A 25,028-nucleotide genomic window follows, 5' to 3' on the forward strand; every position below is an offset into this window, starting at 1 on the left:
CTTTCTCCACTTCGTTGAGGTACACTCTCTTCTTTTCCAAAAGCAAGTTAGTTTTCACAGGAAGATATTAATTCAATATTTTTTAACTAATAAAAATTACTTTAAACTCAAAATCTAAGAAGTTGATGCGAACTATGAACCGCTATAAAAACGGTGAAGATAATCAGACAAGAGATCAAACTTGGCGCACCTCGAAGGACACAACTATTGGCCGGAAAAAGCGAAATGAGAAAGAACACTTGAAAACTTACGTACGAGCACCATTGTCTAGCCACTCATTCATACACGCTAACAAAATGTTAGGTGAACAGAATCAAATTGCCACCACGTATACACACTAACAGAACGAGGTAGACTCGTACAGTGTCACGCTACCTAATATAGTCACATATGGGTATACACTAACGAATATGTAAACATATACATCGTGTCAAATATTCACTGAAGATTTTCCTACCAAAACACGAACTTGCATGAACTTTTCCAAATAAAAATTTCTGACTAAAAATGACTTAGCTATTTGTAAACTTATATAAATGACTTAGCTATTTGTAAACTTATAATTCTATTTTAATATTTTGTTATTTAATCATGTTTTCTTGTTTTTTTTTTCATTTACAAAACTATGTCTATGTGTTAAGTTCATTTTCATTTTGGTAGGCGTAATCGCCCCTATATAATCCCAATCTCCTCTCTTCACCATTATTAACCGTATTATAAACAATTTATAATAATTGTTGGCGTGATTCTTAGAAATACTCAAAGACTCTATTGTCGCCCAAAATGACTCCACGGGAGCCAGGACCCACACATGTACCTCCATTCAAGAACCCCAGAATTAAGACCCTCTGGTTTCTTACAACTTGTCTGAGCAAGCACGTTGGCATTCTACGGTGGGAACACCTCAAGCAGTTAGCGATACACTCCGTCTCCAAAAAAGTTCATCTGAGAGAAGGACTATCCGGTATTCGACTGAATATATTTGTGAGTTGACACATAACACGCTAAATATTAACAACATTAGTATTAATTTCTGACCCATAGAATTATAGCTTGATTTAGCTGGAGTGTTGGTTAACTGTATTATAAATAATGTGGGTCAGTCCTTTAATATTTGTGTGTGGATTTAGTGGGACAAATGTTGGAAAGTCTTATTCTAGGGATGTTTGCGACTAATAGAAAAACATCCGGCATTTTGTCATATTATAACAAGAAAGGGAATTATCAGCAACGACTGCTTGTTTGTGAGCATGGGGGGGGGGGGAAACGCCGACGCTTGAACCGTCTTAGGTGCGGTGAATTTGTAAACAAGGCACCACGATATTCGTTTTTGTCACTATCTTTTATATTCAGGCAACGCTGAATAAATCTACTTGTATTAAGTAAACGATTACTGCCATACGACATGTATATTATATATTTGTATATAAACCGAAAACAGTGTATATATTTACAATTTGCAAAAATTATAGTTAGATAAGAGAAAAGAGAGGGCAATACTAATTGTAAAAATACGATTAGAATTTTCAATTCAAAGTCGAGTAACAGCTGCGTGTCTCGGCAATGACGTCAATTGCATGGGAAGCCGTTAAGCTGGCGTGGCAAATGAGAAGAGATCTCGCTTTTCGACTGGATCAGCATCAGAAAGAGAGAGAGAGAGAGAGAGAGAGAGAGAGCATTGGGTTTGGATAGCTGTTCCTTTCTCCATAGAGAAACGTATATATATATATATATATATATATATATATATATATATCCTATAACAAAGCATATACAACTAACGAAATTTTTAAAACTAGAAAAAAAAGAAAGAAAATGAATATATATTTCTAAGTTTTAATATTATTCATTAAGAGTAATGCTGATCAAGACTATGTGGATCTTTGTTTTGTGGTCTTTGATTTTTAGCTGAACATATATATATATGCACACAAAAATATATTTTCATTTTTTTACTGTGCGAATGGAACGAGTTCCCGCGTTATTTCGTTCTTAGATTTACACAGAAACTGTCAAAGACTCTATATAACCAAATCAAGAATTTTAGTCGAATCTTTCTTGGCGGTGTTTGGATACATTACAGTCTAATAACTTTATTATTGAATGGTTGAAATCACATAAAAATCGGCACATGATGTTGGTATTCCTAAATATTACGTAATCGACACAAATTTTTTCATGCAAAAAGAAAAACAAAATCAAAAACGAAATTTCGAATTAATACAATTTATTTTAAATCCTCCCGTTTTCTTCGCGAAATTCTGATTCGACTTGTTCAAAACTATATTAAAATCATTGAAAATATATTCGAATTCGAAATGATGGGCTCAGTTTCTCGCTCTAGATTTAATGTAATTTAAAACGCACATGCTAAATATTAGTTACTTGCATTAAAATGCTTTAATATTTCAGAAATGAAGAGTAATTTTACGTTAAGTTACTATGTAAAACAAATTCGCCACTCCAAAATAGTTTTTCTTTCCGCTAAGTTTTTCAGGGTTGTTTGGGAGATAATTTAGCAGATCGTATATATCTACAATAATACCAAAGATTGACGAAGATTATGAGCCCGAAGACCATTTATGATCTAGAGTCGTGCGTGATCTCTCCCTGTATGGGGATGATCTATGGTTATGGTAAATAACGTTGTGTGTGTGTGTGTGTGTGTGTGTGTGTGTGTATATATATATATATATATATATATATATATATATACACACACAACGTTATTTATTATATATATATATATATACACACACACAACGTTATTTATTATATATATATATATATATATATATATATCTGAACGTGTGTGTGTGTGTGTGTGGTCATTATATGTAATCAGTTTTTTAAAATAGTCAACCATATAGGAATATGGCTGACTATTTTAAAAAACTGATTACATATAATGATAGACGTATCGAGGATCAGGAATGGGTATGTTTGATCTGCCAGAACGGTGGTTGATAAAAATTGTGGGGTCTGTGTTCGCGCCTGGCCCCCAAAGTATGGAAATAAAAAATGAAAAAAAAAACGTTTACAAGGGTTTTTGATATAGATGTACATAAGAATACTTTGATAAGTATGCTTCAATTTAAATAGGGATAGTATAATAAAATTGTGGTGTCAGCGTTCGCGCCTGTACCCCATGGAAATATGGCACAAACTTTAACAAAGACTTTTCATATCTATTTGCGTAAGTATACTTTGATAATTATGTTTCAGTTTGAAGAAATATGGTATAATAAAATTATTGGGGGCTTGTTCGCGCCTGACCTCCATAGAATGTAAATATGTCACAAAGTTTAACAAGTTTTTTTTAAAGGGGTGAGGGTCCACAATAACGCCTTAACTTTAATCGTAATTCACGTAGCTTTTATTTATTTTTTTTAGTTGAATCATATTGTGTCGAATAAATTCATAAATTCACGTTCTTATTAAAGTGGAAGCCAAAAAAAAGTCGGAACTTTAGACAATTCTCGACACAAATTTTACATAACTCTGTCTTTTCCTTCTCCACTTGCACGTGGCACTCTTTCGAAAATAGATAAATAGATAAATAATAAAAAATAAGAACGTTACTTGTTATCGGGTCAAAAGAAGAAAAAAACCCTGCTCACGTGATTACGTGTCTTTTAAAAACATTTACATAACCTTTTTATTTTTATTTATATATCTGTTTAAGCTTTTTTTTGGCAATGTACTAGAAGGAATTCGGTTGATTACAGCCCTTTCTGTGTGTTCTTTACATTACACTAGTACAACCCTGATCCGACGGCGCAATACTACATCATTCAATACTGTAAAACTGAAACGCTTGAAAAGGGCGACATTTTCTTCTTATTCATATTTATATTGATTCTTTGCTTTAAAAAACTAAGTAATTATGTGTTTACTTTTTTTAATATCCCATTTTGCTGTTTCGGATTATTTTACTAAAGTTAGTAAAGCTTCATTATTTTTCAAAACTGTATTCGTTTCTTTGTTTTTCGTTATTTCGTCGATATTATTTAGTAAGAGTGTTTAGCAGAAAAGCCAACAAACGATTACCCGATAAAATAAATATGCAAGAAATAAATGTTACCATAGTCAATAAAAGTTCAGTTCATGTTTTTTTTTTGTTTTGAAATAGTTTTTAATGCTGTTTACTTGAAATAATTTCAACGAACCGAAATTAAAACGAAATTTGAGACGATAACTACTTAAATGAATTTTTATATAAACTACACATATCATAATCGAATATTCCTCAAGCACAAAATAACGGAAAACATTAAAATATGTTCATAAATATTCCTTATGTTGACGGAACTCTCTTAATTGTTAACACAGAATGCTCAGGTACCCCTCCTTCAAATTGAAAACGGGCTCTCCATTTCAAAGTCGCTGCCATTTTGATTTTTTTTTTAAAAACCAGTTCGTGAATTAAAAAAAAATGTTTTACAAACTACTTAAAAATACAAACCAATGAACTTTTCTACCATAAAAGTAACTTCTATTGACTATGGTAACATTTACTTCATGTATATTTATATTATTATATATATAACATTTTCTCTTTGCAAGGAAACATCATTTTGTTGGTCACTCTTGGCTACGAATGAAAACAAAGTTGATATAAAAAAATATATTTTCGCGAAAATTATCTTTACTTTCATCATATTTTGGTTAGGGTAGAATTTTTGAGTATCAAAAACTATCTCTTTACAACCACTCCTTTTCATAACCTATCATACTTTCATCAATCACAGTCCATTTTCTGTAGGCTGTTTTTGAACCCAGTCAACGACCGGTACTTCTGCTAGTATATATATATATATATACATATATATATATATATATATATATATATATATATATATAGTCAACTATCCCTAGCCAGGGATTGAACCTACAACCATCTAGTTTGTAGTTGGCAGTTCTAACCCCCAGCCCATGGTATCGGTGCTCGTAAACGACCTCATCAAATGCCCATTTCCACCGCTTTTACATTGCTCGAGCTGCTTGTTTATTTACAAACAAACAGAGTTTCGCATTATATATATATATACACACACACACACACACACACACACACACACACACACACACACATATATACATATATATATATATATATATATATATATATATATATATATATATATATATATATACCAAAGGCTTCAGAGACACCTCTGCTGTTAGATAAGCCAATATAGCAATTTTAATAAATTTCTAAAATGTTATATTTATATTAAAAAATGTTATATTTATATTAAAAAATGTTATATTTATCTTAAAAACTGTTATATTTATATTAAAAAATGTGATATTTATATTAAAAAATGTTTCAATGCAGTAATATTTGTGATAGAACATCCACATCGATAAAATAGTAACAGATAATTTCCTTGATATGAACGTGCTCAAAGCATGATCGCTTTCTTTTTAATCCATTTAACCACATGTTCTTCCTAGATTTTCGCCCTAGAGCTTCTTGCGACTTAAATGAAAGTTAATTTTGAGTGTGAGTGCACTCTATAACAATTCAAACTTCAGACCAACCCCCCTACCAAAATGTCCATCATTGAGACTAGATTGTTCAATGTCGATTCTTGACGTAAGACTAGATAGTTTTATGCCAATTCTTGACTTGACACTAGATTGTTCAATATCGATTCTTTATTTGCGACTACATTGTTAAGTATCTGTTCTTGATTTATCCTAGCTTTTTTCTATAACTAACAGTTCAGCCGGGCTTTGTACTGTTCATAACTTGCCCTACGTATGAATACACTTTATGTAATATTTCAAATGTTTAGACCAAAATTTGTCTGAGTAATTTCGTAGAGACCGACGAGATCAATTTTTTTTAAACTTTGATCCCAATTCTGACCCCTTAACATTTCTTATTTTGGTCCCAAATCAAAATACAAAGCTTTACCCATGTCCAAGTTACCTACATCTAAAATTTCAAATCTTTAGACCCAAAATTAGCGGAGAAATTTGGTAGAATCTGCAAAGGTCAACTGTTTCAATTTTGACCTTTTGGCAGCCAAATTTTCGCACCAAAAACTGATTAAAATGCTTGCCGCATGTCTGAATACCCGTTATATATAAATTTCAAATTTTAGACCCAAAAGTGGCTGAGTAGTTTGCTAGATACCACTAAGGTCAAAACTTTTATACTTTGGCCCCTTGGCAGCTCAAATTTTCGACTCAAACCGATTAAAAAGCTTGCACTATATCTGAATGCACTTTATATAAAATTTTAAATATTTAGACCAGAAATTGGCTGAGTAATTTGGCAGAGAAAGAGGTCAAATTGTTTTTAAATTTGAACCCAACATTTATTGTTTTGGGCTCAAATCAAATTTTAAAAAATTGATCCATGTCCAAGTAACCTACATTTAAAAGTTCAAATGTTTTGAGCCAAAATTGGCGGAGGAGTTTGGTAGAGTTCTCAAAGTTCAAATCGTTGAACTTTGACCCCTTAACAACCAAATTTGTGGTCAATCACATAGATTTTCCCACATCTCAGTACCCTGTATATCAAATTTCGAGTCTGTAGACTAAAAATTGACAGAGTTATTGCGTAGGGAAATGTACACATACACACAGACACACAGACAGATACACAGACACGTTCACTTTTATAGATATATAAATAGATAGATTTTAACTCGCGTTGAAATTAGTGTGACTGATATTGGGTCTCAGGTATAGATCACCTCTGTAACTCAAGAAAATAACACTTATAATGACCATACCTCTTCCTTCCTCTCTTCCATATCCAACAGTTAATGTGAATACTAAAATACTCACTACAAAGTAAATATTACACCCAGGTCTCATTCCATTCCGTATCTATCCTATTCATTCACTTTGTTTGACATCCTCTTTATGATTTGATTTTCTATCTTAGACTTTCCAAAAGCGTGGGTTTGAAACATCACCAGCTAACATAAGGATACTAAAAGTAAGAGGGTGGGGATCCATTGATAAATGTTCTGTATTATGGTAAATAACATTGTTTAAATAAACGCGACCTCGCATTACAATGCATCCAGGCTGTATAGTATTAAATAAACATAGTCTGAGTACTTTTTCTTTTGTCATTTTATATTGTTTACCTGGTAGGAGTGAACAAGCCTCGTTTCAGACATGCTTAAAGTTGAACTAAGTGTTCATTTTTTCATCTCAAATGAATCTGATGTTTGTGTTATGCTCACTAATGGAAACAACCTCACCACAAAGTAGTGCAAAAAAAAAAAATACATATTTCAACATCTTAAAGATTTTAAAAATTATTATTGTATATAAAAGTACCCTATCGTAATTTATTATTTATTCGTTGACATCGCGCAGAATGATGTAATTATTATACTGAACTAGAAAAAATTGTGCCATTTCTGATTGCACATCTCTCTCTCAGCTATCTATTCACATATTTCTCTCGCCTCCTCTAACTGTATTATGATTAAACTACTCTATAATATTTATTAATATCTGTTTAAGCAATAGTAACTGTTTTCTTTTTGACGTGGCTATTTAATTTACATACGTGTGATTGTACATGCACTACAAACGCTAATGGAAATTAGATGTTAATATAAGTCTCTTTAATTGCACATAATAATAATAATAAGAAGAAGAAGAAGAAGAAGAAGAAAAAGAAAAAGAAGAAAAAGAAGAAGAAGAAGAAGAAGAGGAAATCAACATACAAAGAGGTATCTTCCAAGGAGATTCACTATCACCATTAGTGTTCATCATAGCCATGATGCCCCTGAACAATATACTGAGAAAGTGTCAAGCCAGATACAAGTTCTCTAACACGGAATAAACCACCTGATGTACATAGACGATCTGAAACTCTTCACAAGGACCAAAAATGAACTTGAAACATTAATAAATACTACCAGGATCTTCAGCCAGGATATCCAAATGGAGTTTGATATGGAAAAGTGCGCACTACTAATTATAAGAAAGGGAAAACTAGAGACGACAGAAGGAATGCGACTACCCAACCAAACGGTAATGAGGGCACTAGGGGAACAAGACGCCTATAAATAGATAGGAGTACTGGAAGCAGAAGCCATCAAAGCAACAGAAATGAAAGAGAGATTTGGAAAGGAATACCTCAGGAGAACAAGAAAACTTCTCGAAACAAAATTATATAACAGAAACCTAATAAAAGGCATAAATGCATGGGTAGTATCGCTAGTAAGATACTCTGGACTATTCATAGGGTGGACTAAAAAAGAACTGAGACAACTCGATCAGAAGACCAGGAAACTCATGATCATGCACACCGCACTACATCCAAAGGACGATGTTGACCGACTCTACGTAAAAAGGAAAGATGGCGGAAGGAGACTGGTTAATATAGAAGACTGTGTGAATGACAGCAAAAAAGAACTAGAAAAATACTTAATGCAAAACACTAAAAGAATAATCATAGCAGCGAAAGACATGGAAAAAATCAATAAAACAGAAAACAGAGAGACAAAGGATGAGACAAGAACAGAAAAGTGGGAAGAGAACCAATAACGCAGAAGATTTATAAGGATGACAAAAGAGGAAAATAACGAAAACACTTGGACATGGATGCGAAAGGGACACATAAGCCGAGAAACTGAATCCCTAATAACTGGAACACTAGACAACTCAATAAGAATCAACCACATCAAAACAAAGATCGACAAAACACAAGAAAACAGCAAATGCAGACTTTGTAGACAAAGAGACGAGACAATAAACCATATAATAAGTGAATGCAGCAAACTGGTCCAAAAGGAATACAAGAACAGACTCGATCAAGTGGGAAGGGTAGTACACTGGAAATCATGCAAGAATGTACAGAAAAGTGGTATAAACATAAGCCGGCAGTAATACTCAAAAACGAGAATCACAAAGTCCTATGGGTCATGGACATACAAACTAATAGACCCATCCAAGCAAGAAGACCGGATGAAAGGGAGATGGAAGATGAAGAAAATCAAAGTAATACCTCTAATAGTAGGAGCACTAGGAACAATCCCGAAAATCTTTGAAAAAAGAATGGGAGAAATTGGAATCAAAGGAACGACTGGAACAACAATCATGAAACAACGGACAACAATCATGAAAACAGCTGAAATATTAAGAAAAACCCTTGAATATGGAAACTAACACACAGGAGCAACAAGCGCGGGCCACAAAAACTGCTGCAAAGGCAAAACATGAAACACTACATGGAACCAAGAACACTGAAGCCGCATATCTATAAGTTCTCTAACCCAAATCTACCCCTATTGCCACATCACTGCCCCCCCTAAAGAGCGAGACCAAATAACCAAGTAATCAAGGAGGAAGGAAAGACGGATGAATTAACCAAATAAGTGCGAGGAGAACTGGGATGTTGGGGAGGCTTATTGCCATTCAAATTCCAGCAAAGACCAATAGCTGCACCCAACGAGAAATCAATGGAAAGCAACTGTTGTCATAATGCAAATTTGTTTGCAAATGTTATCGAAAGAGGTGGAGAGTACTGAAAACCTGGGGAGACTTGTCACTCAGCTTCCAGGGAACACCACAGGCTGTTTTCAGGGAAAGATCTCTGAAGACCTGTGCGAAAGCTCCTTGTGAGTCAATAATAATAATAATAATAATAATAATAATAATAATAATAATAATAATAATATGGAAATTGCTACAAAAAGGAAATCTTCACAGGGAAACTGAATCATTAATAACAGCTGCGCAAGATAATGCAACCAGAACCAGCCTCATTAAAGCAAGGATCGACAAGACACAAGAAAAAAGCAAATGCAGACTCTGCGGATAAAGAAACGAAACAATAAACCACATAAGTGAATGCAGCAAACTAGCCTAAAAAGAATTTAGAAATGGATACGATCAAGTGGGGAAGGTGGTTCATTGGTAGTTGTTATGCAAACAAATAAATTTTGAACACACAGACAAATGGTACAAACACAAACCGGCAGCAGTACTGGAAAATGAAAGTCACAAGATCTTATGGGACATGGATATAAAAACGGATAAACCCATCCGAGCAAGAAGGCCGGATGTCATAATAGTTAACAAGAAGGAAAAGACCTACCAGATTGTAGATTTTGCCGTTCCAGCAGACCACAGAGTGAAGATAAAGGAGAATGAAAAGCGGATCAAATATACGGAACTGGCCAAAGAGCTCAAAAGGATCTGGAGAATGAAGAAAGTAAAAGTCACACCACTAAGAGTAGGAGTGCTAGGAACGATACCAAAAAACTTTGAAAAAAGAATGGAAGAGATTGGAATCAGAGGGATGGCCGAGAAAATACAACGAATTTCATTGATGAAAACTGCAGAAATACTAAGGAAAACCCTTGAATGTGGAGACTAACACCACACATAAACTACACACAAACTGGATACAGAAACGGGTACAGATGCAAAACACAAAGTAACATCATATGAAATCATGAAAATTAAAACTGTAAAAAATGAAAAACTGCGCCCACCTTTTTTTTATTATTGAGTGTCACTATAAACAGGCACCACACCAAATAATGATGGTTAAGGAGGAGGGGAAGACAGGAGAGAAAGCACTAGCCAGACCTTTGCTGGAGATGTGCAAAGAAGACTGGGACTTTGGGGAGGCTTATTGCCACCCAAATTCCAGTGAAGACCAATGATTGCTGCCAACGAGAAATCAATGGTAAGCAGCTGTTGCGATAACGCAAAATATTTTGCAAAGATCGAAAGAGGTGAAGAGTACTGGAAATCTGGGGAGACTTGTTGTCATTCAGACTCCAGGGAACACTACAAGTTGTTCTCAAAGAAAAATCTTTGATGATGGTGTGTATGAATACTCCTAGTGTGTTAATAATAATAATAATAATAATAATAATAATAATAATAATAATAATAATAATAATAATAATAATAATAAGGATTATGCATAGAAGTAAAAGACATTATTTTTAGTGATGCAAGATGAATGTCTTAACAGACATGAAATTGGGTATGAAATTCAGGTAAAATAATTAGTACTGGTGGTTGTGACTCAGCATGCCACAAGTTCGACTAGTTTTAATCAGTTAATCATTTTTTTTTATTTAAGTTATCTAAGCCTAAAATTATATGATATAATATTTTTCTAAACTGAATTACCGGATATGTGTGCAAAAATATTTTTGAATATATGGATCAAATATTTTTGAATAGATGGATCTGGATTCTGACAAAAAAAAAAAAGCGAAAAATCTCTCTACCCCCCTCTCTCTCTCTCCCTCTCTCTCTCTCTCTCTCCGATATATATATATATAATCGCACACACACACACACACACACACACATACATACATACATACATACATACATACATACATATATATATTTGTGTGTGTGCGTGCGTAATTGTTATGATAAATTGGAACAGGCTATTTTATCAAGTTTAAGAGGAACTAAATTTCAATTTCTCAATGTATGTCGGTTACTTATATTCGATATGTATTTTTCTTGATAGTGTCTGATCCAAAAATATTAGGTTGTAGCATAAGTTCCCGCCGTTTCATAAAAAAATTTGTTCTAAAACATGTTTTGATATTTGGCAAAGTGTTATATATCATTAGAAAGCACGTGTTCTGTTCTACAAAATAATGGTCATCGTTTTTTGCTCATATAATTTTTTCGCGTTTTTCAGAACCGTCAAATGGATTGTCAAATAGATTTAAAACATCACATTTTCGACGCCTCCTTTTTTCGCCTTTAATCGAGGTCAAAAAGCGAGTGAAGTTACCAAGGATATTTGTGCTGTATATGGAGAAAACGCTATAGCTGAGAAAACTGTTCGAGATTGGTTTACCAGATTCAAACACGGTAATTTTGACCCCAATGATACTCCTCATTCCGGAAGACCAATCAAGAAAGACAAAGACCAACTCAGGGTTCTTTTGAAGGAAGATGGCCATCAGACATGTAGAGAATTGTATCAAAAGATGAATTGTGTGATTTTGTGACAATTTCACGCCACCTTCAGTTGATGGGATTCACACGAAAACCTGGAGCTTGAGTCCCACACGAACTTTTGCTGTTAAAATTCTTTGATTTTCTTAAAAATACACACACACACACACACACACACACACACACACACACACACACACACACACACACACACACAAAACAAAACAAAAACGGTGGGAACTTATGCATCAACCTAATACAATATGCGTTTGAAAAGTAAAGGACAAAATAATAAAGGAATAGTGGGATATAAAAACAGTTTTTTTTTTTCATAAATAAACATATTGTCGAAAACCAATTTAAAAGGAGGTACGGCACACTGAAAGTGATACACGATATACAACGCAAGAGATATAAGTACGAAAAAATAGATATATTATAGTCCCATAGCGAGAAAAAATAAAACACGTGTTACTGAAGTCAAAGATGGCGAATTACGCGTGACGAAATATCACTTTGTTTGCCTTGTGTGTTTCTGGGAGTTTATGCTACTGCTATCAGAAAACATAATCTTGAGGTGAAGCCTGTTAGATTTAGGCAAGGTATGCTCGAAAAAGAATCTTAACGAAACATGCTTTAGAAGACATGTTGGAAAGAGATAAAAGCAATTTCGCACGTCACTTGGACGAGATAACAAATTTTTAAGTTGAGGGCTCTTTCTCCAACGTTTCAAAAGGAATATAAAGGCGACAACTCAAATTATTCTGAACCAATACTATGAAGTTTTTGTATACTTTAATAAATTCATTCTTTCATAATATTTTTTATAAAAAAAAGTTCTAATGAATTATGTAATTTAATAAAATGTTTATTCCGTGAGTAAATTCCGTTATGTTTTCACCAAGTATATATGCATGGTTAAAATGACCAGAGAGCGCAAAGACGAAAAATAACACAAACTGGGCTTTACTTGTAACTTCCTAAGTAAAATCTAATATATAAATGGCTATGTGTCTGTCTGTCTGTTTGTCGGTCTGTCTGTCTCCATATTTTCAAACTCTGTCTTCTCCGAAACTAAAAGTCGGCGCTGTGAGCCTCAAATGATTAGATTTTTTACGGGCCGTTCTTTATTGGTTAAAATTGTTTTAAGGAGTCAAAAATTGGTCAAAATTGAAAAAATCGTAAACATTCGGTATTATTATACAAACACCGTGACAGCGAATTAGTAAAAACAGCCGTAGTATTCTGTTACGTTTCGGTGTGCTGAACACGAATCTGAAAACTGGGTTAGGGTTAGGGTTAGGGTTAGGGTTAGGGTTATTATTAATAATTCGCTGTCACGGTATTTGTATAAATTTACCAAACATTCATCTTAGTTTATTTTTAATGTTTCATTTTTAATCAGTTTATATGCATGTCACGTTGGTACAGTGGACGCTGGAACATGTAGCTAGTCCTTAACTGGAAACGCAGTTTCGGTTCTAGCTGATGGCACCTAAATACATTTTTTAAAAAACTTTTGAAATCACGACTCTATAATAATATATACGAAATCTGGACAAATTAAAATATAATATTTAAGCATATTTTACCCCCCCCCCCGCTAGTTATCAGCTAACCACATAACATGGCATCGGAATAAAGCGAACAATACATGAGAGACTAATTGTGGTTCGATCCAGGAAGAGTTACTTGGGTTGTCGTTTGGAGACGTTTCTGTGGTCCGACCGTTTGCCAAAGAGAGTTATTTGGTTTGTCGTGGGGACGTTTCTGAATATGTGTGGCATACGGCATTAGCTTCCCAGGTGTTAGACACGATCAAACGATAAAAACATCTCTTAAATCAAGGGATATTTTTTTGGATTTTTTCCTCCCATCCGAAGTCAATGAAATAAAATTAAACAAATGACATTTTATAAATTTTTATATTTACTAATTTATGTTATTGTTTATATATAACAAAACACACACACACACACACACACACACACACACACACACACACACACACACACACACGATATGATTTGGGAAGCTTGGGTAGGACGACCCCCCAGTGTGCTTGAGGTATTTTAGTGAATGAGAACTTCAGCTAGGATCAAGCATAGACTAACAAAGTTACAGTGACGAGGATGACCATAGACACCCCCTCCCCAATTTTTGAGTGGCCTTGTGCCTAATTTTTTTTTTTTTTTACTATTTTTTCGTCAACCAGTCAGAGTAAATAAAAAATGTATAACTCAACGGGTTGGTATGGCATCGGCTATAATTGGCTAGCAGGCCTGGTCGTCATCATTGCATGATTACGAACAATATTTTCATCGTCGTTAATGGCAGGCATTCATCTCCGTTGCTGAAATTAACGCTTGTATAACATAGCGAATAGAGGCATTTTTTTTTATAAAAATCAAATTATTTTATCTTAATATTTACAGAGCATATTTTAACTAAATCAGCCGGCGCAAAATTGCTATGCGTTAGTCGCGCATGAAATCGACGCTTCGATTGTTTCAAAACAATAGAACTCTTTTCTCTTTTCAAGAAAGAAAGAGAGTGATAAGAAAAGAGAAGAATGAAAGAAAAAAGAGGGTGAGAAAAACAGAGAGAGAAATGCATATATATAATTTTCCAAACGAGACGCTTCAAATGCTATTTTTCAATTCTGCTATCGATTTGATTTTTTGAATTCTGGCGTCTCAGATCGTTTTGACACAATCGAATTTCATAAACAACTGTCAGTCAAACCTGGTTGATATATTCTGATATTTTGAAAATTACACTGACTGCATGATACTTGCGTGTTCCCTCACAAGTACAGAATTAGCCTGGAACAAGGTTGATTAATGTGGAAAGCTGGAGTTCCCTCGGAAAGGTTTCTCGCTCATTGTGCCACATAATACTTGAATAAACCTAAATAAAATTACTGCTTTATGTTAATGTATTCTTTTTATATTATCATCGTGCTAATACGTCAATATATATTTATAGGTTATAAATATTCATATGTAAAATTCTTAAGCTTTCTTGTGTTGTACGTAAACAAATAACTTTTCTGCTTTTAAAAGCATAGCTCTTAAAGAAATTACCGGACTATGAAAGAATATTCAATATTAAAATATGAATCATTTTTTAGAATGGATTCGTAAAAAAAAGCAAAAAACTTTTCTGTATTTTTATACATATCACTTCACGTTATATTATTATATTGTGTCTTATAGAAGAAAACCATAAAGATGTGAATGAAACGCAAGAACAAAAACAAGCATTTAAAATACAAGCACATTAACATAAGTAAATTAACATAAGCATAGCGGAAATGGAACGAAGCTTGAAAAGTAAATTGAGAAAGAAGATATTTTGCATTAAAAGGTCAAATGAATTATTGCTATCACATTCGGGAAGGAGCACTCCTTCTCTGCCTTGGCAGGGTACAACATCAACTTTGAAATCTAGTTGGACCTTACAGTCCATAAAAGATGTTGTTAGTCTCTCTCTAGTCTCTATGGTATTTCCATAGCCTAACTATAATTTCTTCAGAGCAAGAGTTCATTTCTCTAGAAAAGAACTTTCCTTTCTTCCATGTACCTTACATCAAATGAAATTTCTATAACCAAATCTTCTTTGTAAGGACTTCCCATCTGTGGAACATATAACTGGATGTAGCTACCCTGCGGATGACAAAATAACCGTCTCCAAATTCAGTTTCAACAAGTACTTGGCATAAACCAACCTAATAAGTATTTAAACTTCCATTACATGCCACTAATATCCACCCTTCAACTAACAATCATTCTGTAAACTTAACTTTTGTCGCGGTGTCATGTTACCGCTCCTTTGTTTACATTAAAACGAAATAATCATGAATACGCCTGTCGGCAGAGACAGACACATGACCGACGGGCATGATGAAGCTTGCTAAAGATAGCGACGACCCCCCCCCCAAAAAAAAAACACACACAAAAAAAAAATTCATTTATCGCAAACTAAACAAAAACGACCGACTTTTTTTGGACTGGAATTAGTATATATATATATATATATATATATATATATATATATATATATATATATATATATATATATATATATATATATATCCAGACTTGAGCTATTCAAAAGTAGAAACTAATGAACTCAACGAGGTTGTTAGATAGTGCTCGATAACAAGAGCAATTTTTTTTAATTTATTTATTAGAAAGTAAACAGTTACATTTGGTCGCTACAAACACATCTGTTTCCGTCAATGAGACTTCATCAGGCGACCCTGATCCATCTGACGCAAAGAAAAAAAACTTTTTTCTTTAATGTCAGATGGTTCAGGGTCGCCTGATGAAGTCTCATTGACTGAAACAGATAAGTGTTTGTAGCGACCAAATATAACTGTTTCCCTTCTAATGGATGATCTGTCTATCTATCTATCTATCTATCTATCTATCTATCTCTCTCTCTCTCTCTCTCTCTCTCTCTCTCTCTCTATATATATATATATATATATATATATATATATATATATATATATATATATATATATATATATATATATGTATATATATATATATAGGCAGTAAATATTCCAGACATTTTTTCCTGTGAAAAGTCCGATCTGAAATTAATTATAATCATTTGTTTGTCCAACGAGCCAATTTCTGTAACGGGAGCACTTTTATATGAAGCCAGCAATTTCACAGCAAATCTTCAGAACGACTTTGGAGCAAGCACATTCTTAAATCACTACTTTGATGCATCTTTTGTCAAGTCGTCGAGCCCAGCAGTCGAGGGACTCAGCAGTAGTTCAAATAGCCCTTTTCAAGGTTTACTACCAAACATTAATATGCGATTCAAACGATCCTTTTAAAGACCTTATAACTATCGAAATTTGATACACGCTTTACTCTCTGCTATCGTCTGCCCTCTGAGACTCTGCTTTACAGCCAGCATCTTCTACAGCTTCCAGCGACTCCAGAAGCTCCAGCTTCACTTTGTAGCTTCCAGTGACTCTAGTGGCTCCAGCTCACTCCTGCAGTTTCCGATGATTCCGGCAGCCTTCAGATCACTCTTGCAGCCTCCAGCATTTCCAGTTGAGGACCAGCTACATGTTGCAGTGTCCACTGACGTCGAGCTACCAGTTTCTGCGCACATCAATGTCCAGTACCCCATCGACGTCCAGTTATCAGTTTTTAGCATCATATCTCGATCTACACAACCCGGATCAACCCGAGGCACGTTATCCTATCCCAGGGACACACAAACTTCAACACCGTGAGACGCCCGTTCTCACTTTGAACGATCCAGAGAGACGATTTCCATTTTCTATCGGTAAATAAAACACGATATCTTTCGTCTTGAACCTATCATCCGTGTTTGTCATTTCTTTATTATTAACATTATCTCTTTGCATTGTGTCTACTTTCTTAGTTGTACAGTCGATTGCCACTTCACCTTTTAACTTTCTGCAACACATTATTCTTGAATATTTCGTCCCTTTTATAAATGGTGACTCTTTATTGAAAAAAAGATTTGCGATCATATTCATTAATAAAATATGCAATTTTACGTTATGCTATGAGGAAAATAACCGTCTATATTCAGTTAGTTTTTTTTAAATAATTTAACATCGAGGTTTGAAATAAATTTCTCATTTGTAGGTTTTTCCGGGGGTGGGGGGAGGGTCCTAAACAAAAAACCTTTTTCAAAGGCAAAAATACACAGTTTCCCGAAATTATTCGATGTGATCATATTTAAATATTTTTTCTAAAATTTATCCTTGAAATATTTGGTAGTTCATACGTTTTGGCGGGAGTCGTTGCACGGATGAGATCAGATAATGTATATGATGGCCTTTATTTATGTGCTGTGATGCACGCTAGCAAATAATAATTAAAAGATAACTTCCGAAAAGACGATGGCAAAATTAGGATTAACGAAACATCGAAACAAAATATTTATATACTTGCACAAGTTCTTTGTTTCAGTGAATTCTTCATTCCCCTGCTTAAAAGTTCAGACGGTCAAATTTTTTCTTCTTTGTTTATAGAATGGAAAAGATAAATTAGTCTGCGTAAGAAGCGGGTGTATGGCATGGGGAGCGGCATATTTATTGTTTTTAAAATATAATTATCGACTGAAAACTGTGTCGCCGTCTACGACTCAGAGTGGCTGAATTTAGCAAGATTCGAAATCGAGACCCCATAGCAAGAAGCGTAAACCTCTACCACTGTTGAACATATCGCGATTTACGTAGATTTTATTTATTTATTTTGTTTTACAATATTTTTAAACGAATTCAATTATTCATATTTTCCCAAATCTCAATTCCCCTTATGTCAAATCTCGAGTCTGTAGACTGAAAATTGACAGAGTAATTTGGTAGGGAAATGTACACACAGAGACAGACCCATACACAGACAATTTCACTTATATATATATATATATATATATATATATATATATATATATATATATATATATAGTAGCGTCCAAAACTAAGGGATAACATTTAAAAACCTAATATTTGTTAGAAATAACAACTGTGAAAAGCTGAATTTTTGACAACTAGTAGTCGTTATCATCCATAATAACATACTAAAATTTGAATCATTTGCAAAGGATAGAAAAAGAATTATAACAATTATTTATTTATTTTCAAAATAGGAACGTCCAAAAGCAAGGGACAAAATTGAGAAAAACCTATGTAAACAGTATGCTATATTCCAATTTTTTGATTTTCTCTAAAGAATAAGTCTTACTTAGTCATTTGTAAACGTTGCATCAGCCGGCACCATGGCGAAACGCCAAAAACTTGATTACTCTGTGAGAAAAGCTATTGTGAAGCTACACAAGGAAAATCACACCATTAGAGAAAGTGAAATGTCCCAAGAGGTTTTCAAATTTTGTCCCTTAATTTTGGACGCTACTATATATATATATATATATATATATATATATATATATATATATATATATATATATATATATATATATATATATATATATATATATATTATAAGTGAAATTGTCTGTATGGTTAACAAATCTTATTTCTTTCTTACCTAACAACCTTATTTATATTTTACTAGCATGGGTACCCGGCGTTGCTCGGGTCGACATAAAGTTCCGTTTTGAACACACCTACTATACTAAGGATATTAATCATTTTCATTGTGGGTAACGTCGATACCCCCCCCCCCAAACACAAACACAAAAATTTAAAAAATAAGTGAACAGATATAAACATGTACATGTAATCGCCCAAAAAAAGAAGTACGTGATACCCTCTCCACCAGGTGAGATTCTAAAAATAGTAAAAACCATTTATTTATGACCGTCCGAAATGGCTACCCTTAAAAATATGCGAAGGGAATGCGGTATTATATCGGAGCACACTTAAACATTTCCTTTACCCTATCTCCTCCCTCCTTGCGGTCGATGACCGTTCAACATCGAATGAAGTAAAAGGTTCCTAAGGAAATATCCTTATCTCGAGAAAGTTCTTCAACCGGCAATGACCAGGCGTAAAAAAAAAATGAAATAATATATATTTTTTTTCCGGTTTGTTTGTTTGCTTTAAAGCGTCTGTAACAACGCTTGGCTTAAACCGTTGATTGCCGGTCTCGCCCGATCCATTCTTGACAGGAAATCTCGAGAATCCGGGTCAAATTATGCAAGAATATCGAATATTTAAAAATAAAACAAAACATTTTTCTTTTTACAAGAAATTATTTTTCCACGCTGGAAACGTCTTGCGATTTCCAAATGAATTTATTTGGGAAGATTTTTTTTTATTGTTTTATCTTTCGAACTTCGGATCATATAAAAAAAACTAATCAGGGGAAATAACTGTAGCGTTTCATAAAAAAAATCGATGGTGGCAGTAATAATTCCAAATAATTTTTTTTCTTTAAAGAAATGTTATAATTTTATGTTATATAAGATCAATAAAGTTTTTTTATGCATGCCAAAATTTGTTATAAAGTTCAAATAAACAAAGACAAGGATTTGGGAAATATCATGTAATGGATACGCTTATTTTTTTATGTTAGCGTAAATACGTTAGAAATGTCAATAATAAACAACAACAACTTTTCGTTAAATATATTTTTTTTTAAAATTATATTAAATTATCTATAAAGTTTATTTTTTACGTAAGTAAAAGTTTGTTGGAAAGTTCAAATAAAGTTTATAATGTAATTGAAGAAAAAACATCTCGTTCTTTTTTTTATTTATTTAAACTGACTTTAATTTAAAAATTGCGATATCGACGTTACTTAACTTTTAATATAAAAGTTAGGTAAACGTTCATAAACATATTAATGGGGGAAAACAGTTCTTAAATCTAATTAAAAAAGTCCTTTAAGTTCAAATAAAGACTGTTTAAATAAAACTTATAAAAGAAGGGTTCATTCTATACAGTTTTTAGCATCTGTAGCTATAAATATGTCGGGAGTCACTTCTGCCAAATGGTTTTGTAAACAAAGGAAGGCGAATCTTCAAGATTACCGAATTTGTTAATGCTTGAAATTTTACGGTAATCGTTTAATTAAAAATGTCAGTTTAAAAAAAATTCAAAAATGTTATAAAATATTAAATACAAGAGAAGTTAAAAATTAAATATATTTCTTGCGTGCGTGTTGCCATAGCAACATGGCGGTTCATTTAACGTAAGATTTGGATGTTAATGGCAAGTTTCGTATATGCAATGTCTTTTTGGGGTAGTTTCGTAGAATTTTATTTTTTTAAATGTTCACTTAGAAAAAATTACCCCCCCTCAAGATTAACAATAAATTATTGTCTTTCATTTGATGCTAATATTAAGACCATTAGAATCATCGTTTATGAGGAGTTTTGATTATTAGATTAGCCAATCAAAACTGTTCCTAGTGTCCACACATTTTTGCTTTTATAGATAGATATAGATAGATTATGTGTCAGGGCAGTTTAATATTTCGATCTTGGTATTACTTAGATTATTCGAATTACTATCTTGTGTGTTATTCTCTCAACTGCCGATTTAAATCCTGACCTTCTTCAGATGTATCTTATCGAACTCTGAAATTTGTACAGAATTTTGAATTGAACCTTTTATTTAACCCACTGGGCTAACTTGCTCTTGTTATGTCAGTTATGACCGGGTAGAGGTCTTAAATACCTCGTAATTGTATCTATAGTATTGACCGTATTGAGGATTGAACCTTCAGCCCCCAGAACGCTGTCATTTATAATTGATTATTATATGCGGTTATATCCGCTGTACCACGAGTCAAATAGCAATCCTTTTATTCAATTATGACAGACAGAACGAGATCAACTTACATCGTAAATTAAATAAAAGGTTCAGGTTATAATTCCACGCAGATTCCCGAGGTCAATAAGATGCTCATGAATATCAAGGTAACATCGACTGAAATGCTGTGAAAATAACACCCAAGATGAGAACAGTAGTCCGAATAATCCAAATTAACGATCTCAAAAATTCCTGATCATCATTTTGATCATTGCTGGAATAATATTTGTATGAACTAAATTGAACGTCAATTTGCTGCCATGAAAAAATTTAATAGGCATTAATGAAATAAAATCCATCAATGAAAAAATTCTTAGTAATCAATGAAAGAAATTATTGACCAACAATGCAAATAATTATTAGTCGTCAATGAAAAATACTAGCCATCAATGAAAAAAAAATTCTTTGTATTTTTATGCTAGAAAAAAATTTCTATGCTAGAAAAAATCTAATAGCTTTTTAATGTAAATTTTAGATTTGTCTTATTTGTCTTCAATACATTGATTTATAAATATAGGCATTATAGATAGATTAATCCTATAAGTATAATAAATGATATTATAATAATATAAATTATTAAGTATCTATGAAAAAAATTATTAGCCATCAGTAAAAAAATATTAGACATCAATGCAAAAGTTTGTGTTGAAGAGTCGTCTGTTAACTGAATACATTTTCTATATTATTTGAGTATATGGCTCTTGAAAAAAAAACAATAAGTATTTTCATGAGAAAAAAAAGCAAATACACAGTTTATAAATTAGCAGAAGAAAAGAGCAATATAAAGATTTTGCTAAGTTGGTATTTTAGAAATATTTGTGGTCAGATGTTCACTATTGGAATTGATGTTTCATCCATGTTTAAATCTTTTGTTAATAATATAAAGCTTGAGTACTAATCTGTCGGCAAAATAACGTTTACTTTAGAATATTAAATATTAATTTCTATAACTCGCTGACGCAGGCTGGAGAGGGCCGAAATATTTGATGTGTATTGTTTTATGAGACCTTGGTTTTCTTGCGTCAAGCAGAATGGATGACCATAACCCTGGCATTACAGGACGTTAGTCTCACCATTTATACTCTCCACAAGTCTCGTTCCCATTTATACACTTGGGTGAATTAGGTGTTTTGAGTACCTGGAATTATCAAATAATCTACCATCTAAATACTAACCAGGCTCAGTATCGATTAGCTTTCCTTAATGATCTCTGGATTTTTTTATCAAGTTATAAAACATATTTCCTATTTCGATTCTTCATTCTTGCTCCGACATTTTTGGATAAAACGCGACACCAATCTTTATTATCAGCAATGTTTTATAAGTTACAATTTATTGTAATAGAATATCAATTTTGTCAGATTATGTACCTGTGTATTTGTAACAAACGCCCCGCATTCTTGCTAAAAGAAATAAATAAAAATGTTCACCAAAACGAGTTCACATGTGAGCATACAGAATGAACCCACAAGGATAATATTCAATATTACGAGAAAAGACACCTTAGTATTGAGAAAATCAGTTGAAACATTATAATTATTCTCTATTCTATCATACTGAGCTTCTATCTCTATTCTTTGTAAGACATCTACAGCTAGAACTCTTTTTCTACCACAATGGAAAAGGACTTTCATTTTTTTTTTTCAATGTTCATTCCCAGGCTGAATATCCGGGAACAGAGTTTTTTGTAAGGACTTCTCGTTTGTAGAACACATTACTGCTAGACTGTTTCCCTAGAGATTACAATATCGTTTTCTTCGAATCCAATGCCAACAAATACTTGTCATAAACGTCTCCATAAGTAATCAAACTTACTTTATACCATTAATTTTTCATTGACAATCTTGCCATTTTATTTACACTAATCCCTTAGTTGCTTCTGACCTTGTAAATAGTAAAAACAGTAAAAAAAAAAAAAAGATCCACAATGAAGATAGCAGTCAGTCTATTACATTTAAAAATCTCGACGTGATTTTTATGAAAAATATTTTTTTATTTCGTTTGTTTCAATCAATCAATCAATCAATCAATCAATCAATATTTCTTTTTTTATTATTATTTTCGTTTTTATGTTTTTTCTCTGGATGAGGCACGCTACCGAATGTCTAGCAGTATCAGAATTTTCAGCCGAGTCGCCATTTTGAATAGACACCTATCTGTCTATCAAATTATAACAATATGAAAACGTAATTTAAACCCGTAAATTTTATTTCAATAAAACGAGCAAAGACCAAATTTTAATATCATAAAAGCTTTGATAGAGAAATAAACAATTTTATTTATTTTTCCTTGGATTTCTTCACTTAACATTTCACGGAATGTCGAACAATAACATTAGTTGAATCTTACGATATATATTTAAATGGCAAAATATATAACTTACCTGGTTAATAAGTAAGATATGCTTTCTTTTAATCTTCCTGTATGAGAATTTATTCATAGTTATGTATTATAATCCATGTATTTTTTAAATGGAAGGATTTTTCCAACACATATCGCGACAACGCGTGTCTTTCAACAAAGTGTAAAGAAACCGGATGTTAAGATTATCACTTTGTTATCTACGGAAGCCTATAAGTGTAAAAAACACTAATTCAGAAACGTTAGTAATCTCGATATGGGATTATATTCCTTCAAATTTTCCACTTTTAAAGGTTTTCGGGGGCGCTGAAAACGGAAATAACCATTTACATATACGGCAAACGAAACTAGTAGTTTCCAAGATAAAAAATTTTACAAATGGTCACAAAGTGGGGGGTCACTTTTCTATAATGATGTGACGTCAAATGGGCACCCACTTTATGGCCACATTGCAATGAACAGATTTGGCCGTAATTTTAAAGAAATTTTCGAGGGTGGCTTCATATTGACCCTATATGAATAAAGGGAGATAACTTATCGTTCTTTTTTTAATGTTGGCGCCTTTACGCTATCGTACATGAAAACTGGGATCTTTTATTTTTGGATTTACACGGATTACGGAATGACGAAGATATGAAATGTAAATTTTTTTTTTTAATATCTTAAAGAAATACCTGAATTTTTTTATTTATTATACTATAAATCTGCATTATATGGTATCGTCTTTTTTTATATTGAACAAAAGGAAACCAGGAATTAAATATAAAAATATACACTGACCGAAAAATATTGACTGGAAAATTCTAAACAAAAATTAAGCTTCCACGTAAAAAAACAAAAACAAAAAAAAAACACGTGGTTATCGAAAAAAGAAGGATTTACATTTTGGACTTTACCGGTAAATTTACAGATAAGTGATATTTTTTTGTTGTTTTAAATTTGAGTATTTTATTTATTGATGTTTTATCTTCAATTTGTGATATATAAAACGTGTCAACCAAAATTAATTATTAAAATTCTCATAGACATTTCAAAATGGGGGGGGGGGGGTGAATTCATAAAACAACGTTTGTCTAAAATATTATATTCAGTTTATCGGAAAGAGCATAAAATTTTACATTCACCCTGAAAAAACGTAACAATTGAACGAATAGGAAAATTTTGATAAATTTTTAAAGTTTAAAAATTGAAAAATATTCATCTCATAAAAATCAATTGATTTCACTACGTAACAAAATGGCTCCCTGAGCGCACGCACGCACTTTGTAAACACTGTTTTTTTTAAAATGAAAAATAATATTTCTATTATTTTTTAAGCAACTTAAATAGTTTATTTTGGAAGCATATTCTATAAAGAAAATAAATAACCCACTTTAGAAAGAGAAATTACGAGTTTTCTATATTTTATTCGCAGTTTTCTGTTAGGGGTGTCAAAAATTCCCCAAAAATTCTGATA

The 25,028-nt window shown here is 32.7% G+C and overlaps 2 protein-coding genes across 4 annotated transcripts in view; one reads left to right on the forward strand and one right to left on the reverse strand.

Annotated features, from left to right (window-relative positions):
- The window catches only part of LOC145256166 (GTP:AMP phosphotransferase AK3, mitochondrial-like), a 410,511-nt gene that overhangs the window by 237,337 nt on the left and 148,146 nt on the right, over window positions 1-25,028 (forward strand). The window contains exon 5 of one of the 2 annotated variants that reach the window (XM_080114767.1): window positions 11,669-12,082. The exons of the other annotated variant lie outside the window; for it this stretch is intronic. Within the exon in view, the coding sequence (XP_079970893.1) occupies window positions 11,669-11,693 (25 nt within the window). The 3' untranslated portion in view covers window positions 11,694-12,082. Of the gene's footprint in view, window positions 1-11,668; window positions 12,083-25,028 lie in introns of those variants that run through there. 2 annotated transcript variants of the gene reach the window in all.
- Window positions 1-25,028, reverse strand: part of LOC145256186 (uncharacterized) — a 75,802-nt gene that overhangs the window by 9,702 nt on the left and 41,072 nt on the right. The gene's annotated exons all lie outside the window — the stretch shown is intronic.

The sequence above is a fragment of the Euprymna scolopes genome, chromosome 3 (assembly GCF_053919585.1).
Source record: "Euprymna scolopes isolate OS-2025 chromosome 3, ASM5391958v1, whole genome shotgun sequence".
NCBI classification, from domain to species: Eukaryota; Metazoa; Mollusca; class Cephalopoda; order Sepiida; family Sepiolidae; genus Euprymna; species Euprymna scolopes.